The 17,727-nt window shown below is 44.4% G+C and overlaps 1 protein-coding gene across 1 annotated transcript in view; it reads right to left on the bottom strand.

Moving 5' to 3' along the window:
- pum2 (pumilio RNA-binding family member 2) overlaps positions 1-16,895 on the bottom strand; it is a 29,797-nt gene extending 12,902 nt beyond the window's left edge. Inside the window, exons 1-11 of the mRNA XM_036543031.1 lie at positions 16,722-16,895; positions 13,899-14,289; positions 5,976-6,044; positions 5,512-5,617; positions 4,597-4,781; positions 3,489-3,661; positions 2,693-2,975; positions 1,845-1,935; positions 1,230-1,337; positions 748-890; positions 333-468 (exon numbers count right to left, since the gene is read on the bottom strand). Of these exons, the coding sequence (XP_036398924.1) occupies positions 333-468; positions 748-890; positions 1,230-1,337; positions 1,845-1,935; positions 2,693-2,975; positions 3,489-3,661; positions 4,597-4,781; positions 5,512-5,617; positions 5,976-6,044; positions 13,899-14,276 (1,672 nt within the window). The 5' untranslated portion in view covers positions 14,277-14,289; positions 16,722-16,895. The remainder of the gene's footprint in view (positions 1-332; positions 469-747; positions 891-1,229; positions 1,338-1,844; positions 1,936-2,692; positions 2,976-3,488; positions 3,662-4,596; positions 4,782-5,511; positions 5,618-5,975; positions 6,045-13,898; positions 14,290-16,721) is intronic.
- Between the last annotated feature and the right edge of the window lie 832 nt (positions 16,896-17,727).

Below are 17,727 nucleotides of genomic sequence, written 5' to 3'. Positions count from 1 at the left end.
ATCTTAGTCACCATACGGATTGATTAGCTTACATGGCCAGGTCCACAGAGGCATAAATACAAACTTGGTTTGACACACAACTCAGTATTGCTGTATATACTGGAAGCAAAACAGTTTGCTGGAGGGTGAATTAAATGACTAACTTGAGTACTGAATACAACTGAGCTACCTTTACAGCATGGCCACATGCGGTGGTGATACAGTGCGTGTATGTGTGTATGAGAAGGACATGGAGGGACACAGAGAGAGAGAGACAGAGAGAGAGAGAGAGAGAGAGAGAGAGAGAGAGAGAGAGAGAGAGAGAGAGAGAGAGAGAGAGAGAGAGAGCTGACCTTGCATGCCTGTGGCCAGCCCCTGACCGAAGGCCAGCGCGGGGTTGGCAGCCGCGGCGGCAGCCAGAGACTCCTGCTGGTTCTGCTGGCTCTGCCCGGGGGTGAGGGGGCGCTGGTTGGTCCCCGCACGCATCACCTGGGGCAGGGAAACAGCACGCGCAGCGTGAGGGCGGGGAGAACCTGAGGACACCAACATCCTTCTGCTACATGCCACAAGCAATAAAATGGGCAGAAGCCTGGCGGTGCTCTCTGGGGTATGTGTGGAATTTTCATACCTTCTTGACTTTGAAGTCGGGCAGAAGTGAGATCCCTTCAAAGCTTTGACAGATGCACAATTCTGCACGGCCGACTTTAATCTGACGTTCTCATCTTTGTGCACTGAATGATGGTGCGGGCGCAGTGAAGGGGGCATTACCTGTTGCTGACCCTGGCCCTGGCTGGCTGCCTGCTGATTGGCTGAGCTGTTGGCAGCCGCAGCTGCGGCCTGCTGCTGGAAGAGGTTGGCTGGGTAGACTCCCCAGGGGACCCCGTAGTATTGCGGCGGTACCACTGCTGGACCTGAGGAAGAGGCAGAGAAACTCAGCAATTAGAACCACATAAACTCACTCTCCATATGGCCACTTTCATACTTGGGCACTGCCAATGGTCTACTTACAGAAAGCTCAGCTCATACGATTGAAACAGACTGCACTGTATAGTCATATATTCTTATTTCTATCCATACAGTCATTTTTTGTATGTGTGCACTTGCCTTTTAACTGTACAATGCTGCCAAGTACAAATGTGTGAAATGATTTCCATTTGGACCGTGGACAAGCATAACTGATTTTTATGATCTTAATGAGCGATGCTGTGAATGACGGCCATCGCGGCATGGCACCTCACGCCTGGCGTTACCTGCGAGTGTGGCGGCGGCTGCCAGGCCCGCGGCGGTGTAGGGGTCGGTGCCCGGAGGGGCGGTGCTGATGATGTAGGGGTTTGGCATGAAGGCGGCTGGAGCAAGGCCTGCTGAAGACACACTGGCCGTCAATGGAAAGCAAACGCTCTCAGAGCCACTCACAGCTGCCCACCCGCACAGCGCTACGGCCAGGAGGACTGGAGCCGGAGCCAAGTGCTGGACAGCGGGAGGTTACGCCTTGAGACATCTCTCACATTAGCAGATAGGATTATCCCACCAGCTCATGGGGTACAAAACTCTCTATTTAAACTACAAAGACGACATTCAAATGTCCTGTCAATATGATGCCTCACTGCACTCAACTTGCAAGTAGCACATTACTACCATGTCTCTTCTAGTCTGAAGCTCATATCTAGTCCAGCTCCTCCCTCTCCATTACACACGCACACCTGACACAATCATTCCCCCATATCTCTCATACAGGCTTACACTCCTGATGAACAGGGAGCTCTCTGGCACAGGAGAAGCTTTCATGCACAAGTTATTCACATGAACACACAACTACTACACAAACACTTGACCGTAATTCTCACAGACACAGACACACACTTTACCTATGTGCTGCTGCTGGGCGGCTGCCAGAGCATACTGCTGCTGAGCGGCAGTGAGGGGCTGGACTGTCAGGTGGTTGGGCCGCTGAAACAGCTGGAGGGGGAGAGAGACCGTCAGAGCCCGGGGCTTTCCACACACAGACACCACTTCCTACATTCATCACCCCCTCACAGCTCAAAGGCCAGACGGAGGCCCTCTAACCTTACAGACACTGCCACCTCATCACAGGACAACAAGTAACACTAGACCCCTAGGAGAGGAGGCTATACGTCTGACAGATATGTGAACTACAACAGAAGTGTGCTTATATGTGACCTGTGTTTGTTCTGGTGATTTTGGGGGTTTCCAGTCACCATTATGAAAGGGCCAAACTTCATTATAAAGGTCACTGGTAGGCTGTCCCCTTAAAAAGGGTCTAAGACATAGTTTCTGTGATATCTGGGGAAAAAAAGTACATCAACTCCCCTGCCTAGAGTATGAGTCATCGATGGTACAGGTGAAACAGGATATGCAAGCAGCTTCAATAGTGCACGGCATGCAAATTCCATCCACAGAACCCTCTCTAAGTGTCTCTGGCCTGAGGGCAATGGGTCCTCTGCAGGCTTTCCCCTTGGTATTATCAGATCGTACACTGACAGCAAACACTAAGCTACAGTAATTCCATTCCATCACTTTAGCTTTTTTGCTTGCTTTGCACTGCAAAAACAACATCAAAAGAGCGCAAAATGGCCTAGCATTTTACACTTTTTTTTTTTTTTTACACATTTGGAGTGTGCCCACATGCTGCTGAGGAGCTCAAAGTTAACAGTGTAGGAACCTGTTGCTGGGAACTGTGGATCAGTGTACACACCTGCTGCTGAGAGTTGTAGTCAAACAGTCCCACAGCAGCTCCAGAGGAGTCCATTTGCACCTGGTTTCCTGCATAGTCGAACTGGAGCGAGTCCAGTCCGACCTGCTCCATATTGTCCATGTTCTGGGCCTCCTGGTTCTGGAATTCCTCCGAGGGGGCCTTGCTAATGGCCTGGTTTGGGTGCTGGTGCTGGTGCTGACCCATCATCTCTGGGCCAGTCTGAGTGGGACCCATCCGCTCCGCTACCTCTGTGGGGGAGGCCTGGCGACTGCCAGGGGTACGGCTGCGGGGTGAAGCTACACTTTAGGTCCTTCGTCACATACACAGCCAAATTACGTTTGCTTTAAAACTAAGCTGCCTCTACGCTTGCTTTTGAACACGTCTCACACTGCTTAGGAGTCATGTCTGCACTAATCTCAAAATTACACACATTAGTTTCTGATGTGCCTTCAGATCCAATTTGAATTACAATCCTTCTAGAATTGAGTGTTTAGATCCTCTAGTAAGTCAAGGCTGTCAACCTACCAGAACTACAAAAGCCCTTTGACAACAATCCCTTCTGCCATCCAACACCCCAACTTTCAAATATGGAGTTTTTTTTTTTGCATTTCAGGAATTCTAAGGCCCATATGAAACATGTTCAACATTCTGCCCTAAGTTAAAGTCCCATTTAGCCAAGCCTGCTTTTAAATTACTGATTGGAAAACCGTAAGGATATCACTACTGGAAATGGCTCACAGCTACATGAGAATATTCTCACTAAACTACAGGGATGACAGTAGCAATGGGGGCGTACTTGAAATCTTTGCAGTCCCCATCCATCCCGTTAGGTAGCCCGCGGCCGTTGGCTTTCGAAATATCATCCCCCTCCACTTGTGTTAACTCCCGGCTCTTGTCCTCCTCAAACGGGGACGGTTTATCTTTCGGGTCCCCCTTCTCTGGCCCGTCTGGTTCAGCATCTCCTCCACCCTGCACAAATCAAACACAGACTAATGTCACACAAAACTGTTCATACAAACTAACAGCATTGCTATTAGTACACTATGACCAATTCTTGCATGATTTTAACGTACACGTGGCAAACTGGAATACCTTATTAACAGTGTAGTTTGTCATGTGTCGCATGTGTTGCGTATGAGCAATAATTGCTTTTGAATCAATCTTTAAATTGCAAGGCAATTACTTGGATGACAAATCTACACTGTCTCGTGCTAAATTTATATTAAATTGCACACGGAATTGGAACACCGGCAACCAATGAGTAACTGCCGTCCAGGAATGAAAACAAGAAGCAGCCATTCTCTGTGAGCCGTTTCCTGTAGAACAACTGCAGGACCTGAGACTGCCCCAGAAAACAGATGTTTCCATCTGAAAGCACATGCCTGGCAGAAGTGGAAGGTGAATTTAATGCACTGTGGCAACAGCGCATTGATCCTCTGGACGCTGCTGTGTGGCACTGAAACTGTTGCAAAGTTTCAGTGCCACACAGCACTGCTGCAGCTTACACCTTACACCAACTGACGTTACAATGGCTTCACAGCCTCCGGCTAATATGTCACCCCCAACTCAGTGACTCGAGTGTTTGAGGCAAATTAATTTCATAACTTGTGTTAATCCATTAAGGAACACATGTGGGTAAGAAAGCTTACTGGAGAAATGACCAGCAATACTGTTGAGGTCTCTCAAGCACACACACCTTTTACTTTATACATACATAATGCATGTTGCAGACTCCACTCTAAACCTTCAGCAGGCATTTCACCACTGGCAAAATCAGTAACTACTACTAATGTAAAGACAATTCAAAGGCAATAATTCACCTGACTCAGTTTGTTAGCAGTAGCTGATTACAAGGGGTCAAACTGTCCACGCCACAGGTGGGGGATAAGCAGCAGCAGACTTACGTATCCTCCCTTCCTGTAGCGGCCATCCAGCTTATCTCCCGGGGAGGAGCTCAGCACGTACTCCACCATGCTCACGCCCAGCCCACCGCTCTCCGAGCGTGGCGACAGCACCGAGTTCACCTCGCTGTTGCCATGGAAACCCGGCCCCGGCCGCCGCACCATGATTGGCTGAGACATAGAGTGATCTGCTTCCAGGGAGAGGGGAGGAGAGGGGAGGAGACAGAGACGACAAAGGAGAGAAAGTGCATTAGGATTTTCTTCCAAAGACATTACAGCAAAGACAGGATATTGTGTCATTTTCATGAGATTGCTCCACAGTTGTCTGCGACAGCAACACTCCCCCATGTGCACTGTTAAGCCCTATGCTGCAGTTATTCCTGAAACAGGGCTGCTGGGACAGAACACGCTGGGACAGACGATTTCACCATTTCCACAGCATTTTACTGCTGACAAAACAATGAGCTTAAACATTTTTCTAAGCCAGGAAAAAAAACCTCCAGGACCAGTCATGCACACCATGAATACAGTGCTGGAAACCTCTGGACTTCTGCATATTCTCTGCAATCTGCATATTCTGCACTGTTACATTTGGCCCAGGTGGAGTCCTGAATCCTGCCCTTCCTCGTGAGCAAGAACGCAATAACGCAAATACAGCACAGGGAGCAAATAAAGGCCAAAGGCTTAACCAGCAGGCGCTGCTCAAAGCAAACATTCCTAATACATCCTACCAAAATGGTATTTTCAACGTAAAAATCATTTCGGAGTACTCAGGAGGCCTAGGTATCCAAGAAATCTGACAATGGTGTCAGTGTATTTAAAACAATGCAGCGAACAGAGGGAGATGAGTGCTCTCCAAATGAAACCATAAAGCTGGAATATTGTACAGGAAAGCCCTGGGGGGAGAGGCAGACTTACGGGAAGCTCCCCACGCATTCTCCCTCCACTCCTCGCCCAAGAACATCTCTTTCTGTCCATCCTTGGCCGTTTCATCCGGTTCCCAGAATTTTTTCGCTGGCAGCAGCTGCAAAGAGCAAACAGAAACAAGTGAACCGGGGCGATGCAGCATTCAGAGTCTGATGTGAGTCTAATTTAATATTGCCTTTATTAGATTACTACAGCTACACCGTGACTCAAAGCAAACCTAAGCATTCGGAATTGTGCTGCTATTACTGACGAGTTTGGTTAGCTTGTTTTTCCTTTTGGTTTTTCGCTAATGTGAACCTAATTGGCTTTGACGTGCTGAAACACAATCACCATGTCTGAGTCAGTGCGGCCTGAAAAGCCACCCACAGGCAGCTTCTCGTCCAACACCTTCCACTGACTAATGCAATCAGCAGACGCTGATCGCCCCTGATAACACTGTTTGAAGGCTCACATACCTCACCCATCCCTCGTGATTCCAGTGCGAGGGCTTGGAAGTCGTGGTTCATCTCATCTATGGATCGGACCTGAACAGAACACAAGATGCATTAAACGCGGAATTTCACCCGCACCAACCACAGATTGAAACCCTTTAAGGCTCAGCACACTGAGTTTATTCAAGCCCCCCCCCCCCCCCCATTACAAAACAAAACCAGAAGACAAAGAAATGAGGAGGTCCTGGTTAGTCTTCAGCCTGGCCTATACATTGATGAACCGATCAAACACTTAAATGTAGACAAGTGATCATCCTCACACCTATAAGAAACACTGCCATAGTAAAAGGTTTAAAGTGAGGAAGACTCAGTCAGAATTTACAATTCTAAAGGGTCATATAATCAATGATACTTAAAATTAAACTGCATCAACACAGCTACATAACTATCTAATTTGTCAACCACAAGTGTGGGCTACAAAGTTACATTTTCGCTAATTCACTGTTAAAAACATTTTCTTAAGTCTTTCTATTATGCCAAACCCATCCATTACAAAGTGTTCTCAATTTACATATTTTTAATTCATCATTACCTTTGTCTCAGGCACTGTTGAAAGTTTAATCCAACATGAGCTTTCCATAACCACAGACCCCAAAAAGCTGAACAGTGACCATGGTGACACTGTCATAAAAGCTGTCAATACGGATCAAAGCTGCATGAAACATATTAACTGTTAAAAAAATGAAGACAAACAGAGAGCAAAATGTACTGCCGGCCGAGAACTAAGCAGCTGTCTTTAGCGCAACCTCCTCTTCTCGAGGATGTGACTGGCATCCTTTCTATCACAGATAACACAACATCTCGGGGCAAACTCTCTTCACAGATCACGGCAGCGGCTCGTGGCCACAGTCTAGCTCCCTCGCATTACTTTTATTATTTTCAAGGTCCTGCCCAAAAGTCCTGCATTGTGAAGGGCTACATGTTTACTTCCTGCAGCCATGGGCACTGCGCTGCTCCTGTATGTTTCATATCACTGCTAATATCTTCCCAGAATTCATACAAAAACATTCCTTTGGTTGTATAACACTGCCACTGAAAGGCTTCTTGGTGACCCAGAAGCTTCGGACAATGGCTGCTCCTTCATTGTCAGCTGCTGAAATTAGATATGACCACCGTTTTCCCACACAGTGATCCTGATATACCGCACGTAATACCTTTATTGGGATGGTCGAAACTCACAACAGAAGCGAAAAAAGCAGCTGGCTTCCAAATCTCTACAATAAAACACTGCTGCTGTTCCCTCTTAACTGTCTGTTAACAGATTCACTTTGTTAATGAAATGCCAAACATTTAACACTAACTGTCAGGACTGACAAAATCATTTTTCTTCAATTAGGCCTCTGATTCAGGGATTTAAAAAAAAAAAAGAAATGCACGACAAAAAAGACTGATGATGCATAGGAGCCCACCCACCAAGCTCCAACCACTCAACTGAAGAACCGTAGCTGAAGTGTTTCTCAGGCTGAAGAGCCCAGAAGGCCCAGCAGTGAAACTGCATAAGACCTTAAGGCCAGTTGTAACCGGTGGAATCTACACCAGAGCAGTAAACAGTAAATGACCACACTGCACAGAGCTCCTCTTGGAGGCAGTCTGGCAGTGGTGTACTCTTCCCTGGGGGACCCATGACAAGGCGCAAAACAGCACAGTAATAACAGGAAGTGGGGTCAGAGCAACCAGACTGGGACAAAGGCCTTGGTCTGGTTTAACAGGGAGGCCTGAAGCACACTTACACCATGTGCCGATCACCCCTCAGGCCGAGCAGCCTCCCACCTGCTCTCTGGGGCCTCGCTAAGCAGGCCACCACAGAGATCACCCATGACTGAGCATTGGGCTGCTCCTGCCACAAGCAGCAGAGGGATAAAAAACCTCTGGACACTGCCCAAATGCAAGGGAACTATAAATACAGGGCTGTGGGTTTGTGGAGTGAGGCCCAGCATGGCAGCAGTCATTTAGAATGGTAGCAATTGTGTTCAACCCAGCCCATAGAATAACATCACCACCTCATGTATTCTCAAACAGTTTGCTACTGTGGGCTATTTCTGGAGGCACGAACAAAGGATGCAGCAACTTCTCGGGATCAACTGCATGGGTTTTGTGGGTTTGCAATTTGCTACTGGGGAAGGTCATTTCAAACACCTGTAGTGATGCTGTATGACACATAAAAGTTAAAAACCGGAAATTACAAACACTAAGGGTTGAGTGAGAAAATTTAGTCAATTAACAACTTTATTCACTTTGCTCCACTCAAAAATATCAACAGCGTTTTGAAAAAAACTTTTTACATTCCATTTGTAAATCAGGCACATTGTCATGCGGAGCTACAAACAATGTCTTTGTGGCCTGTTTAAAACGAGCACAGCCAAATTAAACCAAAAAAAAAAACAAAAACAAACAGGTTGACCTGTGTATGTCCAGATCCAACAAGTCATTTCCCCTGCGTCAAAAAAGGTTGACGCCAAAATCAAAGATATTTGTATCTTTGCAAACATCCACCACAAAGTCTGAGACAACCATCAAGAAAGAAACTCAGATGAAACGCCAATTCCCATAATAAGACGTAAAACAGAGGGAGATATGAAGTACAAGGTTAACTGAAGTACAGACGTGCCTGCAGGCAACTTCATGAAGAAGCCTGCCAAAATCATCTCAACACGGCTACATCACAATAAGCTCTCTGCACAAGACCTACTTCTCACAAATGATGAAACAACCAAGTCAATCTCAGCCACTTCAAGAGATTTGACACAGACCATCCTTGTACTAAAAACATCACAAAGTCATTCTGCTTAATTGGTTTGGAATGAAGATTTCATAGAATTGGCAGCAGTCAAACTGCATCTGCAAAGTTTTTTTTTTTTTTTTTTTAAACCAGTGTACAAAAGACATTTGATCTGTACTGTACAGACAGATGTCATGGAAATGCCACACTAGTATGCTGAACTGTGCTGGGATAACCATGGACTGGCAAGCAGAATAAGCGATTGTACTGGCGATTACACTGCATATTGCACACTGTACACAGGATTGTTCAGTATACCATGTCAACCACTTTCAGTTAAAACTTAAAAGTGCTCTCGCGTGTAGTTTGCTGACTGATCAACTGCCCAGTTGTAAATGGTTCTGCCATTAATGTAATTCAACTACCTCAGAGTGAAACTGGGCCATTTTTGACAGCTCCTGTGATTTCAGAGAAGTGAAGTGAAGTGTTCATTTGAATGGTTCAATGACCATACCTCAAATCAAAATGATCAAATTGAAAAACCAGCAAATTTTTTTTGTCGGGGGGGCGGGGGGCAGGGGGGCAAGGATGCTCAAGAAGTAGATAGGGCAAAGGTCATCGACTTGCAGTGAGGAATGCTGATGTGAATGTTCCCACAAACCACACTCCATTGTTCTGGAGTGTGTTGGAGCACAGGGAAGACTGCCGGCTTGCAGGAACGGTCTCTGATTTCACACTCACCGTAACGTTGCTGAGCAATCAGGCTTAATGAATCAATCCCACCTCACTATGAGCCACAGCCTGTTATCCAACCATTTCATTCTTTTAAAATTGAGTGAAAAGCTAAGGAAATGCAACAAAACCAAACAAACCAGAACAGAAGTACATCTGCATGTCGCCCCGTGTAGGGGGATTCAGTATAAACATGACTGGCTGTCTCCCTTTTGAAACTGCTAGAAAACTGCTCTTTCTGACACTGGTTTGTATTTCCATGCTAATGATAAGCTGCTGAAAGTAAGCCCAATTGGAATACTGAATTGAGGATGTGTTTATGCTTACTGTATAAGCTTCAGAATGCTCAGCCATCCTTGCCACATACTATACTACAAATTCAGTTTTCATTCTTGACTTTCACAGGCATATAGTCAGTCTGAAACAAAAACCACATGCACAGTGCCCTGCTATTGCACAGCTCTTCTGCAGTCAGAAGACAAATTCAGACACATTTGAAGGGCTTAAAACAAGAGGAACAGAGAAAAAAACAGAGGGCTTAACATGAGACAAGGGTCTGCAATAAGAAAACAAGCTTTCATCTTTTTTTTCCATGTACCTTGGCAGTAGGTTTTGTCACTGCGGTCAGAACAAGTAATGTCCTTCCACAGACACTAATCACTATGAACAATCTCTGTGTGGTATTTCAAGGCTTTTCACCCACACTTCTAAACCATGCATCCTGTTTACTTTCAGAACACAGTTTATTCAAGTGGTTCAACTTATCCAACAAGCAGTATTAATTATAGGATGACCATAACACCAAGAGAAAATGCTGCAGGGGTCCATTTTTTTGTACAACAGTGATCCAATCACACAGAGGAGCTATGTGTGTGTGTGCATGTGGGGGGTGTCTCTGACTAAAACTAAGAAAACATCCCATGTTCAAATAAATCTTTCTGACCCAGTTGCTTAAAAATACCTCTGAAAAATGTTGTGTGCCTGGGTACAAACTTTCACGATGTTTGATGCAATCTACTGCAAGTTAGCGCAAAAACCTGCTCTCTCTCCGACAGCAACAATCTCAATAGTTAATATATACCACACACACTGACTATCAGAGAGCCAGGAAAACCATGAAAGCTTTATGCATATGGAAATGTGTAGCAGAACAGCCAAGTGACGGTTGTGCCCATGAGCGAGGCACTTAACCTGTGCCGTGCCAGTGAATACCCAGCTGGATAAAGGGATAACATGTAAAACATGAGCTCTGTGCTGAAGCCGACTGGGCAGGGGCATCTGCTAAGCAAATTGCATAGTGGGAAATACACTTGTCATTGGTGCCGCTTTCCCAAGCAGCAGAACAAAGGCTGTGGATCATCACTGTATTAAGTGATAATACAGTACATTGTATTGTTCTGTGTAATTCTGCAGCGCACCGGGTGGCTTCTCCAGTGAATTGGAGAGAGTACTGGTCTCGACACGCACGCAGGGAATACCTGCATAGACTGGTAACAGGCTGCTGCTTGGTCAGGCCTTTCCGTTTCATTTCCATCAGGGCATGGCACGGTGGCGAGTGCGGGTACGCTTTAAGCATCTTGTGTGCGTTACAACCTGCTGGCTCCCTTTACACACACCTATGATGACTAAGCGCCAGGTGTACTTAATCTCTGGGGCACTCATCTAATGATGGCCCTGGTGACAGTGTCTTACCTAGACCCTGATCTTGACCTTTGAACAGTCACAGGACAGACCTCCCACTCTGTGCTTAATCAGCAACACCTAATGACTGAAAAGTTGTACATTACAGAAGACCTTGTATTGGTGGGGTGTGCTTTTTGATATGGTATTTTTTGTATTTATTGCCCCTATTGTCACCAAGCAAGATCTGTGAGTGACAGGAGTACTGTTCTGTGGCTGCCACACTTTGAACATTCATTCTGTCTTCTGAGCACAATGTCCACACGCTGTTCAATTAAGTTTAAGCACTCATACATTGGGTATAAGGGCTCATAGCATCTAGCAGGCCTCTGCAAGCTTTTACCTCTCAGCATCTCACAGCACCCAGTACTGACTGGTCTGGGGTTGGGTTAACCCCTGAATCTCAGCTCACTTCAATGAAAGTGGCTCTTTTCTGTAGATTGCAAGGTTATGTAGACCTTTCGGTGAGCAGGGACGCAGATGCTCCCACCAGACCGCTGGTCTCCCATTCGAGGTTCACAGGGAAGAATTTGCAGTAACAATGACTGAGAACAAAGCTCTCCTTTACATACTCTGTGACCTAAGCTGAAGTAATGCTATCAGGTTCCCACTACATACACTGAACTTCCAGGGGTCCATTACAGCAAATCATGGGATATCAGGTACTCCCACTTAAGCTGTGGGATAATGTAAATAAGATGAAAGGCCTGCCATCTCTCTGACTGTGCTGTTTAAGTAATATGCTAAAAATCAGACAAAACGTGATTAAAAAAGGTTTATATGCCCCACATTTCATCTGTTAACCTCACTTTGGGTTACATATAGTATTACTCTTCTATAAAGAAATCAGGCACAAATGCACTTGAATGTTCTTGTTAGAAGTGAACACATATGCGATGGCTTCTTTTGGCTCTTCACTCTGCCCCTCTGACCCACAGAGCACAGCAGGGTGACTGATCAATAGATCAATACCACAAAATAAAAATACACAGCAGTGCACTGGAATTTCTCTGGGCAGTGACACAAATAAACCACTGCCAAAGACACACCATCTCCTGCTGTAATGATAAAGTCCTGAAACCATTTTCACAACAGGGACATACCACTGCCAGTCAAAATGCTGATTTCTTGATCACCTTAGAAAGAGAAGCTGACAGGAGTCTTCATAAATTACAACTATTTACAAGACATATTTTCTACTTAAAAAATATTCTACTAATTGATAACAATGAGATGAATGGCTGCCTTAAAGGTCATTTCACATGCTTGACAAGCTATATTAACTAGACTACTCATATTTGCAATAAATTTGATACCAACTACAGGGTCCAACCTTTTTCTGACTGGTCCTTCAGCAGTGTTCCACACAATAAAAAAAATCCAAAAGTATCACATTCAAAGCTGGCTCCCTCCAATTCACTAACTAGCCCTGGCAGCCAGAACCGCTCTTCATACCCATTCATTTACACAACGCTCATTTCAGTCTGGAAATATTGGGCATGTTAGCTGTCTGGTGAAGCTATTTATATATCACGTTCTAAAGCATTTGCTCAAATGGTAAAATATGAGAAATGCCATGTATGCTTTTCACCATGTAAATGAGGCCCAAGTTTTGAGTACTAACACAATGAAAACACATTCACACTTTGTTTTGTGACATCAAATAAAAAAAGTGACAGACTAAGCTCTAATGAGAGCCAAAATTTCCACTGACCATACAGCTATACTGAAGGCTGAGCTTTCAACATCTCAGATTGCTTTTACAGTTTTACATAGATTTCAAAATGAATTTCACTCTCCAGACAACTGGGACAATTTTTAGAGACACTTTGTTTGTAATTGCTCTTTGCGTAGTGAAAGGAAATACAGTCTATTCTAAACAGAGTCTGCATGCTTAGAGAAAAAATGAGCAATTTCAGGGGTGTGCTCCATTCATACACTTGAGCATTTAATAACATTTCAGACAGCCAACTCTGAAATGCACTGAGAAGAACAAAATGTAGGAATTAACTGTTTTCAGCTTCTATGAAGTGCTTCTGAGAATTTATCACTGTATATCACTCACAGTCTCTGGAGTAACACTTTGTATCTCTCCTGGACCACTTAGAAAGCATGTAACTTCCACAAATGCAGATTACATCATCATCCATGATAGCATACATATTCTAAACATGGTTTTCAGGCATGCACTCTCAAAGGAATAATCTTTTAACATCAATGTCTGTGTGCTTAGTAAGTGAAACGCCCAAATCTTCTACACCTGTCCTAACTACAATCAATGGCTAAATTCACAGACAAACAGAATAATCATACTGAGGAATCATCGGCCCATTAGCCATCCTGGCACAAACAGAAATGTGCTGGGAAGGGTTTTTACAACATAAAAATTATCAATATTTCAAACATCCACTCTCCGGGTGTTCCAGATGAGGTGAAGTGCTTTTGCTGCTTTCATTTTGGAGTTATAGTAAAAATAAGAGTACAACTGAGCATAACTGTTCAAGTGATGTTTCAAGTCGGGAATACAATTAGGAAAGTCAGGGAAGAAAATGCACCAAGTTTACCAGTTGCTGACTTCACCACTGACCTTTCACGTCTACCAGACAAACATGGGTTATCATGAAAAATTCATATATGCTCTAGCATGCATTAGGCCTACCTTGGCCAACACAAACTACAACTACCATCTATATTGACATTTCCAACATAGAAACCTTTGGACGTGACCAAGTGCAGGCAAACCAAGCCTACTGTACCTGGTCGACATGGATACTGTCCCCTGTGGGCCAGCGGTGCTTGCTGGTGTAGCCCCCGAGCTGCTCCCCGGGCTGCCGCTGGAAGAAGTAACCCACTGTGGCGTCATCCTGGGAACGCCCGCTGAGGGGCGCCTGGCTCCCCGGGGCACCCGTGATGGACACCGGCGGAAGGGTGTGGGGGTTGGGGCCCCCGTCCAGGCTCTGCGGAGGCGGTGCCCCCCCAGGGCCCTGCCCGCCCCCGCCGCTGGCCAGGGCTCCAGTCCCGGGCACCCTGACGCCCCCGCCCACCTCCTGAGCGCCGTTGGCATGCAGCATTCCGCCTCGCGCCTCCTGCCAGCCCACTTCATTCATGCCTAGGAGGACGCATGGAATGCTCATTCCACGTAAAAACCTGTGAGGGAAGAGAAACGTCAGGAGAGGCAGCTTCCTGCCAGGCTTGCTCCAATCGATGGACATTGTCTTCTTCCATCACTCAGAGGGCGCTCTTTCAGCACACAGATGAGTGCAAACAAAATGCACCCGTGAATTGATCTACAACACAGGTTAGCTTTGAACCACATTTTACAGAGTTGCTTATCTCTCATGAGTAACTACAGTTTTGGATGCATTTTGTGACCACATATTTAAGTTGGCAAGATTAAGTAGTTTGCTAAGATGTCCAGAGGGGGAACACAGTTCAATACTACTTGAAGCCAATTACTTTGATTGGGTTTTAAGACAGTTCTGCAAAAAAAGATCCTACATAGATAAACAGATGCGTTATCAATGTGCAAAACCTTCCCCTCACAGGACAATATTTGTTAATGAAAGACGTGTTAAGCTTGACGCATGCTATTAAAGCTATCATTAATCAATGTCTGTTAAAGCATCCTTGTAGAAGAGCTTATACAGTAAAAGTGAATTGTAACATGTAGGCCAGCGAGGCATGTTAAATACATGACACGGCAGCACAGAGGTTCGTAATGGGAGGCCAACTTGCACTGCTAAAAATGATTGGGCCTTAAAACTGATCCAAGAGTTACCCCAAGAGGAAAAAATAAATACAAATCTAAGACCGTCTTAGTCATACCACTATAACGTCTTTTGCATCTTTAGCAGTGTAGCTAGATTACATCTTGACCTCGTATTTATAGTATCCTCTGACGCCCAACTCTTTCATTATCACCAATAAATTCCAAAGACTACATCTGAAGCATAGTAGTAGAGTTTCAGTCACAATTATGAAAAACTACTATTCAGCTAACTACGCGATTTACAAAAATCAGAATACACAACACGACAACTAGCAAGACAACTTCTTCGCCCGACAGGGTGCGATTTGGGGATTGCTATAGGCGTACTTTTAAATTGTCTAAAGTTGCCAATATTTAGCTGAGCTAGTCAGCTAAGTTAGCCACATCCAACATCCTCGCACAGAGATTGGCTAATTTCCCTAGCTAGCTACTAGCTAAATTGAATTCTAAATATTTGCCCAATATTAGCAATGCCTTACCTAGGTAGCCAAGTATCAACACAATACAAAATAACGCCCGTTTTGGGTTTCATAATGGCAATATATTAGCCATCACTTGAGTGACCACATCAAAACAACCGTAAACAAAGAATGCGGCCTTCTTCGTACTGTCAGGCAAATTGCTTCGCTTGTTGAACGCTGCAGCACTATAGCTAGCAAAGTAGCTAACGTTAGCCAACTTCGAACAAAGCTCTCCGAAAGAAACTCCCTATGATCCCCAAACCATCTAGCTAGTTGCCATTAGTTAAGCCACCAACCTAGCTAGCTGGTTACATTATGCGTAAACTATCAATTATCAATATTTTAGAATGTTGACGTTTCTCATCAAGCTAAATGGAAATAAACTGAAAAACATTAGCTAACTTCGAACAACAACTAGCTACCTAACTAACGTTATGGGTTGACCAGAACTACCTAGCTAGCGCTGCTGTTCTCAAACATTTATTAATAGCCATCTACCTAGCAAAGTAAAACCCACCTTAACTACACAACAATTACTTTAACGTGGGTAACTAGCTGTTAAAGACCATAACGAAAAGTACATCTAAACTGAGATGTTGACTAGTTGAGCACATATGCTTACACGGACAGCAAAACAGCTAGCATGAAATATCGGATAGCTAACACAACAAGTAAATATAATTTAAGGTTTAACTACCACCTTAAATTATGTACAGTTTTCGCTGGGTAGCTAATATGTTACTCAAAGCGGGATATGCATTTCACATACCCAGTAGGCAAAATTAACATTTTAGTTAGCTAATGAGGCAACTCGCTAGCTAGTAAACAAGCTAGTTTAGATAGCAATCAAAAGAATAAGCTAACAGGCTAATTAGCTAGCCATGTATATAGGCCTCTTACCTTTTCGGTTCAATACATAACTAACGTTGGATATCTAACTATGAAAGTAAGGCCAGCTAATCTATCCTTTTACAGAAACACGTAGCTAGCTGCCTAAGTGACCAACAAAAGCTGCAAGCTCGTTTGCTTGCTAACAAGGTAAAGTAAAATTAGCTAGCTCGCAACGAAACCAGATAATCCGCGCAACATCCAACATCAGCAGCTAGCTAGCAATTAAGATAACAAAACACAACAGTATCAACAAACCAGCAACTGCTGCTGGGTTACTACTCTAGCTAACAACATGGCCCCCTCCTTAGTCTACACAAGAGGGCCTTACCCGCTAAACAAAAGGAAATAAAAAAATAATAATACAATGTTATAGACGGTCGGTCCATGGGAATAACCCCGGATTTGAATCCATCAAGGTGTGCATTTCGTCAGCATTAGGGGATGGACGGGATACTTACGGGCCGTGCTGTCGGATGGCGATGGATTTTTATTATATAGCAATGTAGTTAATCTAGTTTAGTGGAGGTCGGTGTTTTAATGGTTTTGGTTTGAACGATGTATGTTGAGTGGCTCTGTCGCCCTAACCCCCCTCCCCTTGTGAACTGAACCACAAGCAATCGAGCTCCAAGAATATGGCGATAGCAGCAGAGGGTGGAGCGATTCATGACGGCAGGTGTTGTCATTGCAAATGCGACCAGTTCAGCAGACATGCGCATTAAATCACTGGCAAGTAAACCCGTTTGTAATCTACATGTTAGCAATGCTATGTGTTCTTTGATTCGACCCACAGAAGAAAGAACACCAGACAACAACAAAACGGTTACAATCTGTCAGTTTTTAAAGTTCAACGTCATTTCAGTCGCACGTATTTTGTATCATGAAATATTTTGTTTACAGTACTACTGTAGATCATAAAACATGGCTACGCCGTAAAATAAAGACTTCTTTAATCTCACATTGTTTCCGTTAGGGCAAGAATCCTTGGCCTGAAAACATTAAGTTGACCCCACACTTAGAATTCATAAATCAATCTGTTAAAAGTTACATGGCACTAGTAAAACTGGAGCCATTGTAAATGTTTTAAAAAATCAGGTCTTCTCTGAGTGGCCGCATTGTTTGTGTTGACAGATTAATTCAAAACCACAAGTACAGTAACTTGTAAGATATATATTCATAATAAAGAACATGAAAAACACACAAACCAAGCAGTTAAGTGAGAGAAATGATGGTGTACATTTGAGCCTATGCCAGCCTTATTTACCTATATTATATGTTTGTGTCTGCTCTTTCCCAAGGAGCAAACAAAAATTAGGGCATGAGTAATAGTTATTTGCCATGCCATGCCTTGAAAACGTTATCTCATCTGAGCTTACTCATTCACCCAAAAATATCTTTCTACAAAACAGCTCAAGGAGTAAAGACACTGAGAGGTGTTGAATGATTATAAACAAGACAGTGCTGCAA

This window comes from Megalops cyprinoides, chromosome 12 (assembly GCF_013368585.1).
Source record: "Megalops cyprinoides isolate fMegCyp1 chromosome 12, fMegCyp1.pri, whole genome shotgun sequence".
NCBI lineage: Eukaryota > Metazoa > Chordata > Actinopteri > Elopiformes > Megalopidae > Megalops > Megalops cyprinoides.
Note: the sequence above shows the minus strand (reverse complement) of the source record. Positions and strands in the feature narration are given on the sequence as shown.